Source organism: Poeciliopsis prolifica, unplaced genomic scaffold (genome assembly GCF_027474105.1).
Source record: "Poeciliopsis prolifica strain line A6 unplaced genomic scaffold, Auburn_PproV2 SCAFFOLD002, whole genome shotgun sequence".
In the NCBI taxonomy this organism is placed as follows: domain Eukaryota; kingdom Metazoa; phylum Chordata; class Actinopteri; order Cyprinodontiformes; family Poeciliidae; genus Poeciliopsis; species Poeciliopsis prolifica.
In genome coordinates, this window is record NW_026562377.1 from 21,895,103 (window position 1) to 21,919,659 (window position 24,557).

The 24,557-nt window shown below is 38.8% G+C and overlaps 1 protein-coding gene across 4 annotated transcripts; it reads left to right on the forward strand.

The window, feature by feature from the left end:
• Positions 1-1,348: 1,348 nt before the first annotated feature.
• Positions 1,349-24,436, forward strand: clocka (clock circadian regulator a). 4 transcript variants are annotated; one of them, XM_055056222.1, is made up of 22 exons: positions 1,349-1,505; positions 11,404-11,596; positions 11,689-11,780; positions 12,707-12,766; positions 14,427-14,575; positions 14,654-14,745; positions 14,842-14,931; positions 15,040-15,160; positions 15,245-15,358; positions 15,452-15,570; positions 16,480-16,562; positions 18,043-18,149; positions 18,240-18,387; positions 19,135-19,210; positions 19,296-19,437; positions 19,529-19,623; positions 19,732-19,836; positions 20,271-20,426; positions 20,519-20,728; positions 21,516-21,703; positions 21,823-22,066; positions 22,971-24,436. In XM_055056222.1, the coding sequence occupies exons 3-22, from the start codon at positions 11,761-11,763 to the stop codon at positions 23,157-23,159; spliced, it is 2,508 nt and encodes an 835-aa protein (XP_054912197.1). In that variant the 5' UTR covers positions 1,349-1,505; positions 11,404-11,596; positions 11,689-11,760; the 3' UTR covers positions 23,160-24,436. The 4 variants fall into 4 exon arrangements, with proteins under 4 accessions (XP_054912197.1, XP_054912207.1, XP_054912203.1 ...); XM_055056232.1 differs by having other exon boundaries at positions 20,531-20,728; XM_055056228.1 differs by having other exon boundaries at positions 19,735-19,836.
• The last annotated feature ends 121 nt before the right edge of the window (positions 24,437-24,557 follow it).

Here is a 24,557-nt window from a genome sequence, read left to right on the forward strand (position 1 = left end):
ATCTGTTCATTAAAGTGGACATCACTTGTCATATGTTTACGTCATTTCCAGTACTGTGACTATGCTGCAATTGAAAATACGTTTCTGCTGTGAAAATAAATACTTTCTGTAAGTCTTTCCTAGTAAAACAACATATTTTGAAGTTCAGTTACTATATTACACTTAGCATTACTGCATTTTGTAAGGTTGAAGTACAGCACATGACAAAAAGAGTATCATGCAGCATAGTGGAGCTATTATCTGGAAAAAAAGTCATTAATATCTCTCTGAAGATGAAGGACTGGGATATAAAGTGCCTCATAAAATCACCATTTGATCTTTAGGTAACATTATAACTACAAGCTTGGATTGTATTGTCAACGTTATAAAGTAGTGCAAAATTATGCAGTAGAAGGGAAGTAACAACTGGACCTAAAAATGCTTTACAAAAGAAATCTGAAAAGTGTGGCAGGCATGTTTGGCGGACTCAGGTGGTGCACTTAAACGGACAGCCTTGGCAAGAGAGTTTCATCGCACAGGTGGAAGGTTCTGTCGACATGACTTTTATGGAAAAATTCTTGACCCACTAAGAAACATGGCCAAAAGACGTTACCACCTCTGTGGTTTGCCACAAAAGCTATGCAAGGGACACAGAAACAAGGGGGAAACCTGTTACTGAAACTTGTCATGACACTGAAAAAGAACTTTTTTTTTTGCCATGAAACACTGTTTTGCAGACAGCTGTCTGAACACACCATTCCCACTGTGAGTCATGGCAGCATAGTTAAACAGTGAGTTGTTTTTTGTTTCTCTCTCCAAGATTCTTGTTATAAGTGTAAGTACTATTAAACATACATCTTTACATAAATATAAAACAATTCTAGGTAAGGAAAGAGTCACGTTGTCTCCTCTTAATAACAAAAACACTAAGTGAAGCTTAGTGAAAATACAGCAGCTTAATTGACAAGACACCTACAGATGCTGACCTACTTCGTTAAAGTTAAATACATTATTAGAAGCTTGCATGTGTCAGAAATAGCGGAATCTTAACGCTATGTGATCAAAAATATCTACTTTGTGCATTTTTGTCTGCTACAGAATTTTTTTTCACTGTGAATTCCGACGAGAAAGGAGAGAGAGAGAAAGAGAGGGAGGGAGAGAAAGAGAGAGGGGAGGAAATGAAGGGGAAAAAAGCAATAAAGAAAAAGAAACAAGAAAGAGAAATAATTTCTAATTGTCTGCATAATGTTTCATTCAAGGATCTCTAAGAAATTACAACTGATGTTCAACAGTGCGCCATGCTGTGAGTGATGAAGGTGCAAGCAGTTAAATTAAAAGTGCATGTGCGGTGCGCCAGTGTTCGCAGAGAGGCGTGCGTGTTTTCTGGAGAACAGCGGCAGCCGGCAGGCCGCCGGTTTGGCTCCGGTTCCAACTCCAGTCAGTCTGCCTCCTCAGTCTGCGCAGTCAACCGCCAGCAGCGCCGCTGGGTGCCGGAATCTCCCGATGAAAGACCGGACTCCTCGGAGGTAAGTGTCGCCGTTTTGATCAGCGAAGCTGCTCCGGGACCGCCGCGTCTGTGTCCACGGGGCTCCGCGTAGACTTTCAGCGAGCCTGGGCGGACTGAAAAGAGAGGGGTCCGGCTTGTTACCGCTGAGAAGCGGAGACCGGCTGAAGGCCCGGTGACCCACATTCTTATCTAATGTTGCGTGTTAGCCAGCTAGCTTCGGCTAAAACTGGGTTAACTGGCGTACAGCGCCTTTTGCCGTACGAGTTAAATGCAAGAATTGCGTTAAAGTTACTCGCCGCATGTAAAATATGTCTTCCACTATTTTACTTTAATATCATGTACTCGTGAGTGCCATTTATCGCAGTGTTGTAAACTATTGGAGCTGTTGTTTTGCTGCTGTGTAAATGACGTTAGCCGGTAAGCTAGGTGGCGACAGCAGCCTTCTAGCGGTCTCTTCCCGGTTTTTGCCGGCCGGCTTCAGGGCATGGACGGACACATTTGGTGCTCTTTCCCGGAAACTTTCATGCAGACCAGGCTTCATTTAGCTCTGCGACCACATAACCGGGTTCTGTCCAGTTTCATATCAATAGTTACAGTTTTACTCGGATTTTAAAGGCATGCCCGTTAATTAATATATAGCTGCTCTGTTTTCTCTACACCTAAAAGTCACTGATAGTAAATTATCACTTTAGTCGCCAAGGCTATGTAACCCTTGTGTTGTCTTGCAAGTCAAAAGTGATCCATTACCATGTTTACCAGTAGAAAAAATACCCTAAACTATTTTTGAATTTTTATGACTTTTCCTAAATTGACCCTGTCATTAGAAAAAGTGATTTTTTTTGTTTGTATTTCTATGTGGGCTGTACACCACTAAGGTACAACAATTGTCTTATTGGTTATTTCTCACCCGAGAGTTATAAAAGCATTTTAACACCAGAAAAAGAGTTCAAAGGCCACACATCAATCCAGTATCAAAGAAACTGGACAGATGTACAAATTTAATTTGGATTTGACCTGCATCTGTCCTCTCAATCTGCAGCTAACCCCTCACATCAAGTTCCCAGACACAACAGAAGATAATAAATAATAAATAAAAACAAATTAGGTATAGAGGATATGAAGGCATGTTGAATCTGAGTACCGCTAGTTGGTTCCTTGAGTAGATGTTTCACTGCCCACCAGGTGCTGCGTTGTATGTTTGGACATACTGTCCTACATGGGATCTTCAGCATAAGAAGTTGTGCTGAAGATGTTCAACGTTGGAGCGTCTTTATATGAACATCTTGTGTTGAACATTTTGTTTTCAACATAGGGTAGGAAGGATAGTATGGTCTTATGTTGAAGATCATGAATCTTTATAAGATGCAGAACATCTCAGTCTCATCTTATGTTCAACGTGGGGTGGAAGCTTACATGTTGAAGATATTCAATGTGCATCTTATAAGTTCAACACCTTATGTTGAACAGAAGATGATCTTGTGTTGAGGATGCTCACATTATTATGAGACACAACATAAGAGATGATGTTAAATTGTTCACAAAGTCAAGCTACATTTTTTTTGTTGCGTTATGAAAGGTATTTTTATAATTCAGGTCCTAGAAAAAATATAAAGGAATGAATCCCTGACAAAAAAGTTCCAAATTGTTGATTTTTTTTCTTCCCTTCCAATATAATTAATTCAGAAGTAATTACTTAACATTTATGAAATTACAACAATAAATCTTTACACTTGGTTTGTGGTAAAAATAAATAAATAAATAAAAAGAGTGCAGTATTGTTGAGCGTCTTTTTGTATTGTATAAGAAAAATGAATGATTAAAAAATGAATTAAATTGAGTTGAATTGATTAATAACCGATTGTTTCATCATGCAAGATAGTTTTTGGATTTAAAATTCAATTAATGTTCTTTATTTTGGGGCTTTTGTCAGAGCGGGTCATTTTTGACCCGTAGGACAAAGGGAGTAAACAGAACATTAGGATCGCACCATGCTTCACCCGTCAACACAGCTGTTTCTTTTATGGTCCTTGATTTTAATGATTCCCTACTAATGGATGGGGGTGTGCACGGCCGGTCCAAAACTATCTGGGGCCCCAAACAGGAAGGGACTTTCAACTACCATCAATTACCTCCATGTTACTAACATCCCCTTCATGTTAGCCATGTTAAGAGTTTATATGTCAAGCAAAATTATTTTAATTTACACCTGAAGCTTGAATCTATTGGAAAGTGTACCATTTCATTTCTAAAAATCAGAATTGTATCACCTTATTCAACAAATGAATCAAAACAAGAACGTCCACTAGTCGCTAAATGCATCAGTCGTGTTAATGTACATTCATTTAAAAGGTTCCTGACAGATACTTTACTGAAGAGGTTCTCCATGCTGTTCCTCAGGTCCCATTGTCCTTCATGTTTCAGACACTTTTTGCTCTAGCACAACTGATTCAAAGGACTTCATTACCACCTCTATGTGTTATGAAGAGCTACAGAAGTCTATTAATTTAAGTCAGGTGTACGACAGCTTGGAAACACCTGGAACATACAGAACAGTGGCTCCTGAGGACCAAGATTGAGAACTACTGGTTAAGCCATAAATGTAATTCCCTTCTTTTTTTCTGTTGGATTACCTCCATTAGAGAGCCTATAACATATATTTACAAATATGTTATGTGTTATATCCTTTAAAAGAAAAAAAAAAGTGAAAGTAGCTTAAAATCCAAATCTATAATGGAAAAAAAGAAGGCTATCGGCCTGAACCAATTGGTGGATGTCTTAAATAAAAAAAAGATCACATGACTTGTTTTAATTACCACTGATATAAAAACATTTCAAACCTCAATGCAACTGCTTAGTTTGCTTATATGTTGGGCCGGCGCAGATTAAAAAAAAAAAAGAAAGAAATTGGTGCCGAGAGAAATGACCATCTTTTAATCTAGAGTACTTTCAAATAAAGTATTCACCTTTAGAATATTGTTATAAGTTGAGTTTGTGAATAAAATGTGCCAGCTAGACTTTAGTTGAACTATTTTAGTCATTCCTGTCTTGTATGCCATGAAACTCTGAAAGGAATTTGTAGCGTGACAAATTCTTTAGCTGCAGTAAGATCCCTGTGTCACACAAAAGGGATTGTTTGTGTCAGGCTGACCTTTTTCTGAGAAGTAAGGGAATCTTTATCTCCGAGACATAATAAGTCTGGTTTAATAACTTTGTCAGCACTTCTTTCTTCTCTTTTGTTTCTATGTCAGGAATCCAGTGGTAAAAGAAGCTGTTTAAATATTATTATTTAAATAATAAAATTTTATTTAAATCCGCCATGTTGTGTGTAGTGTGTTTTTAACTTTCTAATTTTGACATGATTGAAGCAGTGTAGATCATTTTTCAGTATCACTCTGACAAAGTGGGTTCATATTTTCTCTAAAATGTGGTATTGTTTAATATAAAATCACAAAAATGTTTGGATCATTACTTCCAACAATGGATATTAAAACAAAAAAAACAAAACTTTTATGTATCTTGACACAGAGGAATTATTAATGGAATCAAGCTTACTACAATTTCTTTTTCCTTTTTAACTGATTGCTGTGTCTTGTCAAGTAAACAGTTCACTAAATTAAACTAGTTTTGGATTGTTGTGTTTCAATATTATTTTACTTTTTTACATTTAAAAAATATTTTAAAATGTAAAAAAAAAACACGAATTGCAATAGTAAAAGTTTATTTTAAGTCTTAGGAGCCCCTGTGATTAAGCACATAAAAGAATAATATAAATATTCAGGGTTTCCCCCAGTGCTTTATAAGCCTGGCGGGCCACCAGGCTTTACTTGTGCCCCCACCAGGCTAAGTATTGCTTATTTACTTGTCTTTTTAAAATGTTTGCATTTTTTAATACTTTATTACTGGTGGTTGGGTATTAATCTTCAAATTTTTCAATAGTACATAATTATTAAGTGAAACTTTCAAGTTTCCTGTCAACTTTAAACCTTTTTTAACTCAGAAACACGACGGGATGAACCACTGCCCTGTCATCCAACCATCAGACTTAGCAAGTTTTCTGCAGGAAACCTTGCGAAGTTTGGAAGCAGATTAGCTTTGAATGGAGTTCAGAGATACGTGTGTTTGTGTGTGTGAATAACATCAGATGCTTCTGCATTTGGTTCTGATTCAGTAATACTACTACCCCTGCTCTGGTATATTTAAGCGGGTCGTTGAATAAAACTGATAAAACTGACTACAATACTGTGTCATGAGTTGAAGGACTTGGCTAATAAACAGTGCTGCTGTTCGCACGATGTGCTGTTGTGGAAGGAGTTTATTTCCAGAAACCCTCAGTCTGAGCTACTTAAGCTGTTTGAATTGCAATCCATCAAACGTTGTGACAGAGTTGCTCTTCATCCATGTTTCATTGTGCTCTATTTTTGCTCCACAATCTGTCGTCGCAAAATTGATGAATATGAATCAGAGAGCGATGTTGACTGAGTCACCAGAGCTCCAAATGTTTGGTCGTGAAATGAAGCAGGAAAAGGATCAGTGTCGTGTGATCGCATATTATGGTGAAATAATGCGGCCGATCATGTTTAACTTGTATCACCTCTTCGTTTCAGCTGATGACAAGTTTTGTTTTTGCTTCCCTCTGATAAAGTTCAGATGAAGACAGTCTCAAGACTTTTAATGTAAGCCTGTTGTAATAAATTAAAATGAGCATTATCATTTACTTTTGGAAGATTAATGTATATTTTGAAAGGCAATTTTTATTCATAGTTTTGGTTGTGTGTGTCCTTTTTCATTGTTTTCATATTAATATATTACTTAAAATATCTTCCAGTTACAGTAATAAGTGTTCTGTACAGAATTAAAGTTGATTTGTTTTTTTAGGTGCATTATAATTATGCCATTATTATTAAGAGATTACTTGAAAATAACCTTAAATTAACAATGTTATTGTTTATTGCAATAATAAATGTGTCGTCCAGCAACATTTATTGTGACATTTCTACCTTTAATGTATGTCAGAGTTTATAATTTATGCTTCAGGGTCACATGACCTGTTCTAGAGCTGAATCATACATCAATATCTTTCTGAAGTAATGCAAAGTGCCTTTTAGAATAAAGTTTTAATGCCAGAAGCGAAACAGGCTTAAAAAGCATTAGCTGCAGTTTATGACACAATGTTTTAGCAAAAGTCCATGCACTGTGCTTTCTTTGTGTTATCGCTGTGTTTACTCTGGCCAACAAAGTGACCTTAACCTTCAACTTTGAGGCATGACACTGATAACAGAGCTTTTACATTGGACTTCATTCAAAGTATTAATAAAATTGCAGAAAAAAAGTCAATTTTTAATAACAATGAATTGAAAAACAAACTTTTCCAGAGGCCGCATTGTCGGACATTTTATTTATTGGCCCTTTACTTAATAGAAACTGTTCCTCAGATGTTCATAGTGCATCCTACTAAACGTCACCCTGACTGTGTCAAGGCCGGTCAGACTTTTGCTTACTTTTGCTCACATTAGTCAGATAGGTTTATGCAGCATTATTTATTTATTTGCATTAATTTGTAGGATTTCTTGTCTGAGAAATATTAGCCTTGAAGGGTGAAGGACACGGCCTTTTTGTGTTTATAGTAAACAACAATCACCTTTTACCAGGTTGTGAGTCAATTTAAAAGTATTTACATTTAAAGTTGTTTACCTTCAGACAAGAAGTTTTTCTGATGAGAAATAAAATGCACTGTGTTGAAAAATATCATTTTAGGAAAAAGGAGAAAAAGGTCAAAAATCCTTTTCATTATCAGTGGGAAAGCCGCTACTGACATCAAGTGCTTTCTATAATTCCCAATAAGCTTTGTGCACGTTTCCTCTGGTATTTATTACCCACCCAGCAGGTCAAGTCTTTAAGGGTGGAATGCCTCTTTGCCATTACCCTAATCTTTTGCTTCCTTTATAAGATTCTCCTTCAAATTCAAGTCAGGACTTTGGACAATGTGTTTCTTTCACAGTTAGATGAAGTGGTCTCAATACTTGAGCTCAGCTGTCCCTGATCAGAAGAGATTTGATGAATTTATTTCAGTCTTCCTACATATCAGATTGTCTGCTTACCTTTCACAAAATGCTTGGTTCAGGGAAGTCTTCTTCCTACTAAGCTAAAACTTCAAGAAGGAGCTGCTTTCAACAGCAATAATTTCTTATGAGTAAATGTTAGTCTTGTTCTGAGAAATGAGTATGTAATAGACATTTTTCAATTTAATAATGAAACTATATTTCATTATTAAAGAAAATCAAACTTTCAGCTTGATTTAGCCAATGACCAGTTGGCTGAAAACTCAAAAATCTTTCCTTAGTCATTTTTTTCCCCTTGCCATTATTAAGCCGCACATATAACAGTGTTTGGTGTTCTGTAAGAAATACAAGTTTGACCAAAGTGGAAATTTGCCACAAAACTGGAAAGTATGCATATTACATGAGCAGGATAGTGAGGAACATAGTGCTGGCTTGACAAACTTTTTTTTTCCTTATGTTTTTTTTTTTTCTTAATGTTTCCACAGTGACGGCGACAAATCATTTAAAGTATGAATGATGTTGACTTTAAGACAGAACACTGTGTAACGCTACATGTTCTCCTACTTAGAGCTGCAGTCAATAAATGGGTGAGTGTGAGCGTGACCTGGAACACTAATACACTGAGACTAATAAAATGTTGTTACGTGCTTTGCGGGAAACCACAAAGGAATATCTATTCACGTGGGGAAAATAAAGACGGAGGTGTTTATTGTTTAAAAAGCTCCTTGTGTTTATGCCGTACTGATTACTTCTCCGCTCGGGATCCTTCTGTTTGTCTGCTTTAGCTTGGTGGTTAAAAATAAGTTTTATTTTGATTATAGTCTCATGTGGAACTTAACCCGCAGTCATTATCGCCTCCCTGGAGCCTGTCATCTTTCTGAACCCCACTGACCCACTTGGCATCAGGATAAGGCTCCTGGCGGAGGCCCCGCTCCTTGGAGACAGGCAGCCAACAGCAGTCGAGGGGCGTTCGCCAGCCACCACTGCTCCAGAACCGTTCTTGTCTGTGTTGCTGAGTCAAAACGCAAAACAAAGCCTGCTCTTGTATTTTTCGGAGGTGTGTGCAGTGAGCGTAAACACAGCTGGCTGCCCTATGTTAACACATATTGTCACAATTCAGCAGGATAGTGGGTAAAATTGTGGATTTGTTTGCTCATAAAGCAAAAAAAAAAAAAAAAAAAAAGAATTGTCAAATCTATTTCCAAAGAGTGAGGGAATCATATCTTTAGTTATCTGGATAAAGTAGTGATATGTGGACTTCTTGTCTCATAACCACATTAGTAAAGTTCTGGATAAGTAAACCTTAATTATGATTTCTGATTATTAGGGTACAATTAATTATCCAGGATATCGCCTAATACAACTGTTTGGAAGATGTTTATCAGCACGTCGGGTTTTTGCGTTTTAGATGCTGGACTGTTTATTATTATTAATAATAATAATATTATTATTATATCTGCCTTCACTGATGGTCCACAAAATAATTGTTTGAAGTGAAGTTATTGTAAAGGTTTATCCAATCAGATGTTACCAGTAAGGTTTAAATAGAATTCCTTTATGTCCTGTTTAAAATTTGATAAACGGTAACAATTATTTAATGATTTCAAAGTTACTTTTGGCATTACAAGTCTTTTTTTCTGAGTATTGGAATCATTTGAAAAACACATCTCAGTAACCCTCAAATGCTGATTTGCAAACAAAAGTGAAAGTGATGTGATGTTTTGGGAGAGAGCAGTTTTGAATTTTGAAAACATTTCTCACCTGTTAGTTATGATAACTTCTTTATAATTTGCACCATTAACGTTGACTACATGCACGCTCCCTTTTTGCAGAGAAAAACACTTCGCAACAATAGAGGTAAAAATGATTTGCTTCTTCTAAAAGATGCTAAATGATTTGCTTCGTGTCCGAACAGAAGCATGTGTTTGCAGGCCATGAGCCACTGCAGCGTCGCAGTGTTTCACATCTAGTGACTCAAGTCGATGACAGAGTGACGATCCCTGTGTTCTGTTCATGCTTTCATTGCATGACAGAGGGAGTATCAGCTGCGGAGGCATTCATCCAGGGTATTTTTACTCAGTTGCCGTGGTGTTGCCCGTTGGCACGGTTGCTGGCGTCCCAGCGCTGGGTGTGGTGTGGTGCATGACGAGAGGCACCATAGATCCACTTCAGTGACTCATATCCTCAGAGCTCTGCTGCCCTAAATCGGAGCAGGCTTGCACACACCCACATATGCGCAAATACACTTGAAGCATCCTACATCGCTCTAAAACACCAAAAAAAAAAAAAAGAAAAAGATAAACCAGTCGTTGTGTTTCTGGGTGAAGAATACTTTACATTTCTCTCTGTTTTTTGGAATCACTTGATTGTCGACGTGTCATCATTCAGCACATCTTCATCACTTACCTGACCATCTGCTCCTGGCGAGGCTTCGAGGCACCAGGAAGTCCTTTGTATGTTGTGCGTTTCAACGCGATGCAGAATGCCTGAGGTAATGTGTTGCATTTCTAAGGCTTTTGTGTTGACAGCATTCCAGGAATTTTTTTTGTGGAAAAGTAGAAGGTGTTGCCTGTGGAGCTGTAATTAAGTTAGATCGGAGGAGGAAGAGGAGAAGAAAAGTAGGTCAATGGGCCAGCAGGTCAGTGAATCACAGATGACGTCATGGTTATACAAGCCTCGCTCTCCCAGTTGCACAACACTCACTTGGCAGTGAAGATATTGCTGTGAAAATGTTTCAACATTTTCCTTTCATCACTTAATTTTATCTCATACCGATTTTATATAATTTTCTCACATGTAGGAATCTTAAGAATCAGCTGGTATAACTTATCGTGACACATATCACAGTTTAATCATGAATACCACTAAATACAGACTTTTTTTCCCCTCCTCTTTTGCTCATTACTATTTTCCTTTGTGTTTACTTACTCTCACTGATTCCTGAACAAACACATTTTATAGTTAAAAAATTGTTGAACACTGAGAGTAAATTTGCGATTTTTTATTTTTTTTTAAGCTAAAATGGTTCAAAGGTGGATTGTTGGGTCTCTTCTGCAGCTCACTAATGCATAGTTATCAAAAATCATTCCTTTTAGCCTCTGCCTCTTCGTGAGTCATGGACAGAATTAGCTCCTGCTATTAAAACATTGCTCTGCAGATACAAACATTGAGTAACTTCATGGCCAACAGCCTGGTTTATGTATGACTCAGACATGTTTTTATTTCTGTGTCATGTATGGCCTCCATTAACTCGTGTTTTCACGCGCGGTAAACTTTTCTGTTTTCCACTAACTTTTAAGGACTAAAGTCATATCTTCTGCTTTTATGGAAGAATTGCAATAGACTGCTATTTGATACAGTGAAGTCAAAAAAGTATTGATATCTCTGGCAGATTTAAATTTGGGATTATCTTTGAATGTCTTGATATGCTTGATCATGTAGTTTTTGCTTGCTGTCATATTAGCAATTTAATTCTCATGTCACTTTTAAATATCTATTAACAAATGTGTCAGCCAGTGGAATTTTATTTGTTACTTCCTCGGTAAATCAGTAATGTTACAAACCCAACATTACTGAATGCTGCTGTGTTACAGCAAAAATACATTAGTCTTTGGGAATAAATCGAGTCGAGATGTATTGCTGTAGCCTACACGTGATTTAATCAAGGTCTCAAATCATTCAGCTCGCTTTCAGAAATAATTTTATTGTGAAACTGCTCATAAAGTGCGTACATTTCTTCCAGTCATCGCATTCGACCGTCCACTGTAATGCATCAGTGCAGGGAGATTGTCACCATGACCAGCTGAGGTGTCTTGAAGTTCATACCTGATCTTCTGTTGTTCTTTTTTTGTCTCATAGAAACAGATGTTGCTGCCATGTACAACACTTGCATTCAAAGGAGACCAGAAACTCATCTGACTGAAGACCTTTTACCAACTTTCAGCTCTCCTCCAAGACTCAAGTCCAACATCGACCGCTGCTGCAGCCCGCCCACCGAGACCCTTCACTCATCCAGATCCACTTTCCTCTCGCACGACTGGCTTTATTTTTGGTGAGGATAGAATTTTGCTTCGCCAAGACTGTGCTATATTTGCTAATGGTTTTGGTATTCAAAAGGTTTTTTCTCTCGTTTTTATTTTTAAGGTTCATTCACAAATGTCTACCTCACGATTAAAAGACTACACGCCGACTCTGCAACCCTGAACAGGTTACAAAATGACCTCGAACATTAACCGGTGAGATGGATATTCTAAACATTTGTTTCTTTTCTAATGAGCAGTCCAGACATGGTACACTGTGGCGTCACAAACTGGATTTTAAAATTGCTTATTATTATATAAATAAGGGAGAAAAAGGAATGGGAAGGAATAAGTCAGAGCTACGCATCAATGCGGTATCGTCGCCAAGGGAGGGGAGAGGCTAAAACTCTAGATGTCTGCAGTGCTGCAGTTTCAAACTGAGCCGACTTGAACAGATGAAAACACATCAGTTTCTTCAAAAAATATTTTATTTCCCTGTCGATTATATTATTTTTTTTACACCAGCTGGTGTTGGAGTAGAGTACAGTCAGTGTTTGAATCTAAACATTTCGTTCATAAACTCTCATCATCACCTGTCTTGTGAGGATGAGTATTTTTTTCCTACTTATGTATTTTTGTCATTAATGTGTGTAATTCTCAGCCATAGTTGTGCTATAACTACATTGGAAAACTAAAATCTTATGAATGATGATACTTTTGCGTTGTCGTGCCTCCACTGAAATTTAGAAGCCTTATTTAAAGGGGGCGCACCGATAAATCGGTCCGTCAATAAATTGGCCCAGACTTCCTTAATTTTGGGAGCTCTGCTGATCGTCCACCGATTTTATACATCTTAGCCAAGGTCTGAAAATCAGCCACTGTTAGCCACTGTCCCCTGTAGCTCTACCATGAGAGACGGCTGACTCACAGCCCTGCCCAGCAAGTCACGTCTGTCCGTGAACGGTTAAAAAAAAGTCTCCACACTCTGTAGTTATATTTAGCAGCTTTTCTGACAAAAATATCGGCAGGTCTGGCTTTTCAAAGATCGGATATTGACCGTAAAACCTCAATCGGTGCGCCCCTTCTTGCTATGTAGGTTCCTGTGGTTTGTAAATAGTGCTGTTTTGTTGTCCTCTGTTTAGAGATGACAGCAGCATTTTTGATGGGTTAATGGAAGAAGATGAAAAGGACAAAGCCAAACGGTAATAACCTCTATCACACCAGGGTTTCCCTCAGTGTATGAAAAGGCTGGCGGGCCGCCAGGCTATACTTACCCACTCCCCTACCAGGCTAAGCGTTGCTTGTAATTTTTATTTAATAAGCCGGACTGCAAGCCTCTATGCTGTGCTGATTAATTCACTGGTAGAATCATTCCTGGAAGATGGGTGTATAGTTGATGCATTGAACAGGACAGGAAGCGAACCAATCACACCACTGGCGCCTCAGCATTGGGCACCTAGCGTGCTGCCATAATTTGATCTCTGAAGTTTACGTCGGCACGGGTCATGCTCGCCTTCTTTCACTCAAACTAGATACAGGCTCACATGTATAGACATTTATATCAACACCCTTTGGACAGTTCGTCATCAAGGTATGAGTCAAGTTTAAAAGCCACTGCATTAGCTCTGCTTAGCTCAATGAGAACTGCTAATACAATCTATAGCTGTGCTTCTAGAGGTGCACGTTCTGCTTGCTCTGTACAATGAGGATGATATATCTTTTTGAATAAAGAATTATGTGCGACATGTGCGTCTACATCCCAACACACTGCCCAGCATGTGTCTCTGTGTCTGTGCTGATAAAGTTCAAGTATGTGCCCCTTGGTTGGCCGGTGCGTTAGTAGCGCATGTCTTCCAATAACAGAATTACCCAGCAATATTTTACATGTCCTATGAACATAAAATCTTTTAATACAAAACCACGGTGGACCGCCTTGGCGTCCTGACAATCGGGCTTAGCAAGTTTTCTGGGGGAAACCCTATAATTGCCTCAGCCTTCAGTTGGAGTGGCTGTGGGGAGGGGTCACCCTTTTTTAAAATTAATTAATATATTTAACAATAACATTTCCATCATAATTTTGCACTTAAAAGCATAGCTGTTAAAGAAAAGAAACATAGCTAAATGCAGAGAACAATAAACATAAAGGGTTTTGCCAATTTTGCCAACCTGTCTCAAACACGATTGACATTTTATAAAAACATCGGCAAACTAAAGACTGGAAGGGTATTGTCTGAAACAGTTTTGCTTGTGTAAAAATATTTTAGTTTAAAAAAAAAAGACACCACGGAAACAGTGGTATAGCCCTCACCTATCTTTGCTATGTATGAGTAACAGAATAAAACATTTTTATGGTGATGGGTGTGAGCAAATTCACCAGTTGTCATCATTTCTTCATAGAAAAATATTTTCAGTAGTAGTTGTTATGGAGTTCATTTTGTCACTCTCACCAACACACTCATGCTACTTCTGATGTTGAATATCATCTTGTATGAACACACAACAAAGCTTTTGTGTTTTCACATTTTAAAAAATTCCTCAAGTTAAGAAAAAATCTTTTTGATAGTGGAACCTCCTGCGACAATTACATGGCAAAACTGAATCAAGATCAGTGCTGTTAAGGAGAGATTAACTCTGAAAGACTAAAACTGATTATCTTGTCTCATAACAGTTAAGGTCTATGCAAATGAACAATGTAGGCGTGTGATTTCTAATTTTTTTAAACTGGGATTTTATGATAAATCATCTTGGACACACAGTTATTTAGTATATCGTACAGGTCACAACTACGCAACCAGAGTTGACTCTTATTCTAAACAGCAGTGAAATGAATCCAAATGAATCGTCTCGCTCCCTATCCAACAGTGAGTCCCGTAACAAGTCCGAGAAGAAGCGCAGAGACCAGTTCAATGTCCTCATTAAGGAGCTGGGCACCATGTTGCCAGGCAACACCCGCAAGATGGACAAGTCCACTATTTTGCAGAAAAGCATCGACTTCCTGCACAAACACAAAGGTGAGAAACGGTGAGGGTTTAAAATAAAAACACGGTTGAGCTGGATGCTAAATTTCGTGGTTTTTGTCTCCTGAACAGAAATCGCTGCTCAGTCAGAATCAACAGAGATCAGACAAGACTGGAAGCCTCTGTTTCTTAGTAATGAAGAGTTCACTCAGCTGATGCTGGAGGTGAAGCTGAGTTTGTTTCTTTTTTTCCCCTTCTTGTTTAACTTTCTTTTCAATAGAAAAGGCATTTGCTAAATAAAGGAACACTTTTTCCTCAAGGCCCTGGATGGGTTTTTCCTCGCCATAATGACCGACGGGAACATAATCTACGTTTCGGAGAACGTGACGTCTCTTCTCGAACACTTACCAGTGAGTTTCGCCTGTTTCGACATTCAAATAGCTTTTTAGCTTTTCACTTGATCACACTCGATTGCTTCGACACACATTTTTTATAAAGTCTGATGTTGTGTGTTTCAGTCTGATCTCGTGGATCAGAACCTTTTAAACTTTCTGCCCTCGGGGGAGCACTCTGACGTGTACAAAGCTCTGTCCTCACATGTCACAGAGGGAGAGACTCTAGCGCCAGAGTATCTTAAAAGTAAGCTCGCAGATTTAGCTTTCAGTATTTTTTATTTTAGTTGGAAAAGTGTAGTTTCTAAAATATTGCTGTTTTTTTTTCCAGCAAAGAATCAGCTTGAGTTCTGTTGCCATATGCTTCGAGGGACAATTGATCCCAAAGAGCCCCCCGTGTATGAATTTGTCAAATTCATAGGAAACTTCAAATCTCTGAATAATGGTAAAATGTGTTGCTCACAGTCATTGTCTGTGTTTTTCTTTCTTCCTATTTAATTTTTCTTTTTGTTTGAACTTTTCCTCTTCTTGTAAACAGTGCCTAATTGTAACAGAAACGGTTTTGATGGGGTGATCCAGCGATCGCTTCACTCTACATTTGAGGACAGAGTGTGCCTGATTGCGACTGTAAGGCTGGCCAAACCACAGTTCCTCAAGGTGAGGATTGTTGTCGTTTCTTCTGCTTGACCCACATTCGGATAATTGCTTTACTCACTGCAGGGCAATCCAGGAGCAGAAGAAGAAGTCGTCTGAAACACACCGGTTTGATGTGTCTCAGACTGATTTTATTGAGCGTTTCTGTAGGGGACAATTTAGCAAACGACGATTGAAAAACTAAAATGATTCAGACTTTTTAAATGATTTCTTGTTGTAGTAACAATACTTTTTACAGCTGGAGTTCTGCTTTTATAGCCGAATATTAAAGACAAATGTTTTTGAAGCGTTGCATATTAGTTGTTTAACAATGTTTTGAAAGCTCTTTTCACAGCTTGTTTATTTTTTTTTTCTATTTTTTTTTTACGTCCTGTCGTATTTTGATGTGATGGAAACGCATCATGAGTGTAAATGTGAGGAAATTAAGCACAGTTAGTGTAACATCAAGCTGTTCCTTTGTTGTGCATGATCGAACAATTAGAGTATTGTTTATTGTTATTGTGAAAAGATTTTTTGCAGGGTAAAAAAAAAAGTGATTCATTGTTGACATGATGACTTTTTAGTTTTTCCAGGGTTATTTTAAGAGAGCATCGTTACATTTCAGTGCATTTGATTTGAAAACACAACTAAATGCTTGCAGTCTTCATTTATTGCTTGTCTAGTTTCCTAAAATAGCCCATTTCATAATTGGCATCTTATTATTTTAGTAAGAACTACGGTCTATATCAAGAGAAGCTGTTTTAACAAAAAGCTTTTTAAGACTAAATCGAGCATCCTCATCTGTTTTATTGGGTGTTCCTCTTTTTTTATTATTAATTCCACCATAAATGTACTTTAAAACTTGGATCTCTTCTGACCTAGTTGTGCTTAGAAAAGGCTCTGAATGCACTGATTTATTCTTCACCCTAACAGGAGATGTGCACTGTTGAGGAGCCTAATGAGGAATTCACCTCCAGGCATAGCTTAGAGTGGAAATTTCTCTTCTTGGACCACAGGTAAAAATATTGAAACTTTTTTTCTCTTTTTATGTTCAAACTAGATTTAACCGAGGTAGTTTTTTGCTTGTTCTGTCGTTGCTTATCACATGCAAGAGGTGCTTTTACACCCTTGCTTACAAACTTCGGCCTCCATCTTTTTATATATATACAATGCACATGGTGTGTTTCCAGAGAGCGCAATTAAATCTGTAAAAGAACAGTAGGGACAGCCTGACCTGCAATCAGTCACGAATATTTTCCCAGAGTGATTCACGCAGCGCCGATGATGCACAAAAGCCTCACTGCAACTGCTCACAATTCAGGCTGTGTGACCTCATGCTGACTCCTCTTGGTCTGTTTGCCAAAAAACGGCCTTTATAATAAAGAAGATCCTGTCCTTAAAAGCTGCTAACATTATTTAAATCAGTCCTCAAATGTACAAAAACACACCACAGATCCCACACTCTCATTCGTCATTCAGTTTATAGACAAAATATAGGAGCCCTGTGGGGAAAGCTCCATACAGCCAGGTGCTTCTCATCGAATGCACTTGATGAAATGATGGTCAGTAAGTATGAACACTTCTGTGGAGGGTTTTTGGCTGTTTGCTGCTCGAAAGCATTTGTGTTAGTCTAATGTGGTTGATAGATGCTTTTTGAACCAACTAAAGCCAACTTTTGCACAGCAGAATTGCGCAAATGGCAAACATGCAGCAATGTTTTAAAGTTTATTTGAAGTAAATTTAAAAAACACAAGCTGCAGTCAAAATTGACCATACCTCATGCTCTGTGAAAGATTAAAGCTGAGATTAAATTTTCACATAGTTGTAGTATCAACTTTCAAAAGGAGGAAGAAATTATTTACAAAATGCACGCATCCTAGCTGTAGAACTTGAGTTACAAATACATATTGCAGCAGTGATGTTTACCCAGCTCTACCTCACTGTTGATGGATCTACAGCTCAACATTTGAGTTTAAATCAAGCGAAAGTATTCAATTTAGTTTTCTGCTAAACTCGTTTTCTGTTTTACACACGTTGTCTTGGTCTACGTGAAATAAATGAGTGAAATAATTTGAAGGAAAAACATTTAAAATGTATGTCCTTACACTTATGAGGAACGGTGGATTTGTGATGTCTCATAAAGGGAATTCATTACTTGCTGCTTTGCTGTTAGACCTGTAAAAGGGTTCACAACACCTTAATTTTGTCTCTGTTTCCCCATTTGGGCTTCTTTGTTTAGCAAATATTGACAGCCTCTGATCTGTTGTGTATTCTTGTAAAACCTTAAGCTAGTTTTGAATAATTTTACAGCTTATTGAAGACCAAAATGAAATGCAGCACTCTCTGGTGTACCTCAGTTTCCACAAACATTTGTTGGTGAATAATCTGTGAATAATGAACTCTAGCTGACAATAGTGAGTAGTTGGACCGAGTGTTTAGTTTTACTGTATTTAGGTTAAACTCCCACTAACACTTCTGCTGCGTTGGTTTGCCCAGAGCCCCGCCCATCATCGGGTACCTCCCATTCGAAGTCCTGGGTACTTCAGGTTACGACTACTACCATGTAGACGACCTGGAGACACTGGCCAAGTGTCACGAACACTGTAAGCGCTCCGTTGCATCCAATCACGGACGTATCCTGATCACTTCCCGTCATCTCAGACAACAAATTTCATCTCTTTGTTTCTGCTTAGTGATGCAATATGGGAAAGGCAAGTCATGCTACTACAGGTTCCTCACCAAAGGGCAGCAGTGGATTTGGCTGCAGACCCATTACTACATCACATACCATCAGTGGAACTCCAGGCCTGAGTTTATCGTCTGCACACACACTGTTGTCAGGTATATATGTGTCAGTTCATAATGGTTTATATATATGCATTAATATGCTTGTTATGGTGACTTGCAAGAGCAGCACAGCTCAACCTCTTCATCCTGTTTTGTGAAATTATAATAAGAAATTTACTGTGTATTGTGTCCCTAATTGTCAAGTGGAATGGTTTTAAAAGTAATTTTACTGATAAAGTTAATTAAACCTCTTCACGAGACTGTCTTGGGAAGGCAGAGCATCTTCAGTCAGAGGCTTTGTCAGATTTAGTGCAGTACAGACATTAAGTTTAAAAACACACAGTCAAGGTATTTTTGGTCTTATTTCAAATATATTAGTAATAAAACAAATAACTTCAAAGTAGCCTTTTAACAAGATGTAGGAGTTAATTTTAGGCCAATAATACCTTAATACTGATAAAAAAGTTCTAGTTCCACTGGCAGATAATTTCACTTACAACATGGGACAAATGTCTTGCTAAAAATGAAATAATCTGCAAATGGAACTTGTTCTTTTTGTTACACAATATTACAGCAGAAAAATGATCCTAAATATCAACCTTTCAGAATTTTACTAGGGATGGAAAAAAGAGAATATGCATCATTTTTCTTTCCCCTCCACAATTATTCACTATTTTGTTTTGATTTGTCAAGTGAAAGAATAAAATTGTAACGTGGCAAAAACTAAATAAGTTGAGCGTTTATGAATACCTTCATGGTTCATCCTACATATGGATTTCATCCGGCGCCTCTCCTCTGCAGCTACGCTGAAGTACGAGCAGAACAACGGCGAGAGCTCGGAATCGAAGACTCTGCCCCTGAGGTCACAGCTGACAAGGTGAGACGTTTGCTCGACGTGTTTCTTCATTAATCTTTAAATAAAAGTTGAGAATTTAACCTCTGGCGACGCCTTGGCTCGCCAGTCCCAGGATTCAGGCTCCGAGTCGCAGCTCAACGCCTCCAGCCTGAAAGAAGCTCTGGAGCGTTTTAACCACAGCCGGACCCCGTCGGCCTCATCGCGCAGCTCGCGCAAATCCTCCCACACTGCCGTCTCTGACCCAGCCTGTAAGCTTCTTGTTTTTTTTTTTTTAAATCCTTGTCAAAGATACCCATGTGGGTCGTTTTCGGTTTTAATCTGATCATATTTCTTCCTCAGCTTCACAGATGAAGATGCACAGAAGTACACCAGGCCGACAGTCTGTCTCTGCCGTGGAAATGACATCGCAGCGGAGATCATCGGTCAGCAGTCAGGTCAGCAGGAAGGATAGCCAACACTCTGGTGTACGGATTTGCTGCTAGCTTGACCTTCCTCTGACCAAAACGTTTACCTTTTCGAATTGTCTCGGGTTGTTTCTCAAGCAGTCAATGAGCTCCCAAAACACAGGCCAGAACGGGGCGCCCTCCATGATTTCACAACAGTCTCAGCAGCAACCTCAGCAACAACAACAGCTTGAAAACAACCAAGTAAGAAACTTCAGAACTTAAGCGCACCCTGCTGTTCGTCAGACTGGTGAATATTCCTGCTCTTAAGCTCCGACCTCACTGAACTGAGTGCTTGCCCCACTCAGCTCCTTCAGACTAGCCAGCAGCAATTAGCAAACATCGGGTGAAACTGCACATCTGCTGAGCTCATTATACAAGCGTTTTCTCTGAGCAATACTGGTAAAAACATTAAGGGGTTAGCAGAGGAGCGATGTTGTGATGACCTCCTGAAGGTTGAGTTTCAGAAAGAGCACCACTTTCTTAAAGAGACAAAGGCCCAAATTCAAGGCATCACGCTACAAAATCATATTTATTTTAAGTCCTATTGGATATATGACCAGAAACTTCCTGCGTCCCCAGTGGATAGTTTGCAGCGTGGTCTCTATGCCATATTCACATGGGTTTCTCTGTGACAGTCGGTGCAGTACTCCAACCAGCTGGAAGCCATGCAGCACCTGAAGGAGCAGCTGGAGAAGAAGACCAGGATGATCGAGGACAACATTCAGCGACAGCTGGATGAGCTGCGGCAGATCCAGGTGGAGCTGGAGAGGGTCCAGGGGCAGAGTCTGCAGGTGCTGCTCAGCTGCTGCTTTCAAGTTATATCAAATAACTTTTGTTGTTTCACTTTTTTACTTTGTGTGTGGATGTGAAATGTGATTGTCAGATGTTCCAACAGAAAGGGGATGAAGGACTGAACCTCAGCTCAGCTCATACTCCTCACGGCACTGCTGGTCAGCAGGGGGCCACACTAAGCATGCAAGGCCAGGTGGTCCCTCCAGCAGCTCTACAGAACAACATGCAACAGCAGCAGGCGGTCCAAACCCAGCTCCAGCACCAGACACTTCTGAGAGACCAGAGTACAGTGCAGTCACAGGTCAGATACACTGAAAAATTTTAATAATTAAATGTGTGTCAACCACAACTTCTCATTCACATCCGTAGTTTGAAATGTGTATGTCTACAATACAATTTGTCTTAAAATATCTCAAATTTGTTTCAAAAAAATGCAAGTTAGTATTCAATTCATCAGTTGTGGGTCTTAAATTTGTTCAAAACAGGACTAAGTTTTTTCTAGCAGAACGTTTCTGTCAGGCAAAAGTTTGAGTCGTATGAAAACTTCTTCATTGCAGTTTCCATTACACGAGGCGTTTGAGGCGACCCGTAACTAGCTGCTAATGTACCCTTACAAGCTAGCTAGCCTTACCTGCATAGCTTTACTGGCTAGCCACCAAAGCTCTTTTTTCTTTACCAACCAGCAGGGGTAACTAGCTTTGTTTGCCTGTCATGGGTAAGTGCAAACTTATCAGCAGCATGATGTTTGTTTTTGACTTCTGCTGCCTACCTATACAAAAATAGGTGCAAAAAAGCTTTTAAGCTAGGCACTAAGGGGGTCAAAAGCTAGTGTGAGAAGCACAAAGCCAGGTTCACAATTTTTGCCTGATTGTAATGCAGCACGTTCCTCCAGAATTCCCCCATATTTATAATTTTTTATTGGTCTTAAATAAATTTAAAGTTGGTGTTAAAAAAGGTTAAAAAGTCTGAAATTTATAGTTATCATGTTGTTCTCTTTCCATGACTATTGAGAAATTTCCCATCAACTTATTTCTACCTCATTACTGATTTTAATTTTTTTTTTTTTGTATTTTTGTTTTTCCCCCCAGTCTCAGCTCTCAACACTAACTCTGCAGCCTCAACAGAATCCTCTCCCCAGCTCCATCTTCAACACTATGATGATACCACAGCAGAGCCCAGCTAACATGGTTCAGATTTCCACAAGCCTGGCGCAAAACACCGGACCAGGCAACCCTGCCGTGGCAACATTTGCACAGGATCGTTCTGCTCAGATAAGGTGCTTCTTCAGACCTTGTCAAAATGATTGTGTCTAGTTGCTGTGGTGACAGCTCAGGAGAGACATTCAGACCCTGTTTTCTTGTAGCTAAGGCTAGCTGATGCGCTCTCACCTCACAGGTTTCCTACAGCTCCTCAGTTGCTGACGAAGCTGGTCACGGGACAGATCCCAATGGGGGCGGTCATGGTCCCCACATCGATGTTCATGGGTCAGGTGGTGACGGCCTTCGCTCCCCAGCAGGGCCAGACTCAGGCCATCAGCATTTCTCAGGAGCAGCAGCAGCAGGTTCAGGTGCAGAACCAGGTTTCAGCGCTGCAGGCAGGTCAGGCTCCTCTGGCCGCGCAGCAGCCACAGTTTCTGCAGGTACACACTGCAACACCACTGCAATCACTGGCAGCTTCACTGGCAGCTTCACTTTCAGCGGCTAATTTCACACTTTAGCTCGGATGACATGAGCAAAAGGACTGCACCTATATTTCTGTTTTAAGTTGAGAATCGTGTGCCAAACAACTCATACCCCCAGAATGTAGTTCACATTTTCTCTTGTGTCAGTTACATATTTCAACTTATTTTATTTGGGATTTTATTGTCATTAAATGTATGTGTGTGTGTGTAATTTATTTATACACATACACATACACACACACACACATATATACGTATGGAGCATACACACACACACACATACACATATATATACGTATGGAGCATATATATAATATATATATATATATATATATATATATATATATATATATATATATATATATAGACATATAGATATATGGTTCAGTTGGTGAATTGTTTTTACTAATAACTTGACTTCTGAAGGCAATTGGCTGCATTAGGGGACTGATACACATCATGCTTTTAGAAAGTTTAAATAAAATGTAAAATTTCACTATCATTTGCTTCTTTCACTTTGTAAGGAAAAAACAGCCAAAACATAAAATTTTAGGGTTGTAAACTTTCCTAAATTTGAATATTTTGAAATTGTATACTTCGTAGCTTCTCAATTCTGTAAAAAGAGCAGTACAAATGCTTCAATAAAAACTTAAAATGAATGTCCATTAATGTTCATAATTGTATGTAAATTTCTGTTCAGAATCATATTCATGGCTGTGTGCATGAGAGTCATTTTAAGTTTTCAACTTAAGTATTTTGAAGTTTAGGAACATTCTTAACGGTGTGAGAATGACTTTGTTTCTTGCATTAAATGTTGACAAAAAGTTTCCTCTGTCTTACTGATCTAAATGCTGCGCTCCAGGCTCCTCGGCTCCTTCATGGAAACCAGTCGGCCCAGCTAATCCTCCAGGCGGCGTTCCCTCTGCAGCAGCACAGCACCTTCGCTGCTGCAGTGCAGCAGCAACAGAAACAACAACAACAGCAGCAGCAGCAGCTGGCTGCTCACCGGTCAGACAGTCTGTCTGACCGCCTGTCCACTCAGCCTCAGTAGCTGACTGACGTAAGACACGCAGGTCTTTAGACAAAAGTGTCATTTTAAGCTCTGCAGAAAACACAGACGAGGGTCCTGCCTCTGAAGCAGAGAAGAGACTGACTTTGCAGCCTGGCTTCTCACAAGGATCTCTTCTGCTTGTAAAAAACAAAACCAACAAAGAATAAGAACCTCCAAATGGGACGAGTTCAGCGGAGAACCAGGACTGGACTCGCTGCAACTAACTGGAGTTCAAGATTTTACCCTCGGCATCTTCAATCAGATCAGGCAGTTTGGATATATTGTATTTTATTTTATTTTTTTTCCTCTTTTTGTTTTTCTGTATAAAAATAATTATGGGTCAGAAAATATTTTTATGAATGTGGTGCAGATGGCAGTTTAACTGTACAGAATATCGTGTAATATATAATGTAAATATACAGAAAAAGAAAGACCTAATATTTTATATGATGCATGAAATGCATAGTTGTTCTTTGCAGCTTTGAATATACTGGGTTCTTTTTTTCCAAGAAGTCTAAGACAAAAAAAAAAAAAAGCTCTTAAATGCTCAGTGGCTGATGTTTTCCAACTTGCTCTCTCTCCCGCGGGGATGTTTGTGCGTCTGCATAGCAGACAATGCCGATGCTGCTTGGATCGTGTTTCTGTTTTTTTCCATTTTTTTTCTCAATCTTTGACCTTTATTTTCCACACAGTTTCCTTCAACCGTCTGTGTCAGATTTCTGTCTTGGCTTTTTTTTTTTTAAAGTTGTTTTAAACATCCAAACAGTGAAGACTGCAAATTTGTGAGATGTCGCTCATGAAATGGAAACTACCTACTACCACAATGAAGCTAAATGAAAGCAGCAGTGAGATTTGTCCTCATTCATATCTTAATTAATTTATTTGTCTCGCCTCTTTTCTGAAGGTCTTTCAATCTCCCATCTCAGGCTGTGTGATTCTTCAACATGTTCTGTCCTACATTTCTTAAAAAATCTCTCTCTCTCTCTCTCTCTACATATATACATATATATATATATAGGTCTATATATATATAGATATATATCTATATATATATATAAAATATCTAAAAGGGAAGTCTGCCTTGTGATCTTTGTTCATTACTTTTACAAATATCGTGGGGATGCTTCATTTCAGCAGGCAGCTGCTCTGGAGAAATGGACGGATCCGATTTTAAATGGAAATTCAATCCAACAATTCTTCATATGTCTTTCAGATTTCCATCATTCCTGTCAGAAATCAGGCCTTCAAAGAAAATAAAGTCAACGTTTCTTTTAACAGCTGGTGTGAGACGTGACTTTTCCGACTTGCAACATTAGCCTCAACATTTTGGGTCGGGACGGATTCGAAACTTGCGTCACCACACTCACGGAAACACTCAGCAGGGCATAAAAATCACAA

Coding starts and splice junctions, on each gene's coding strand:
- clocka (XM_055056222.1), top strand. CDS start 11,761: ATGACCTCGAACATTAACCG. Junction 19,837..20,270: donor AACAGCTTGAAAACAACCAA/GTAAGAAACTTC, acceptor TCTCTGTGACAG/TCGGTGCAGTACTCCAACCA. Junction 21,704..21,822: donor GATCGTTCTGCTCAGATAAG/GTGCTTCTTCAG, acceptor CTCACCTCACAG/GTTTCCTACAGCTCCTCAGT.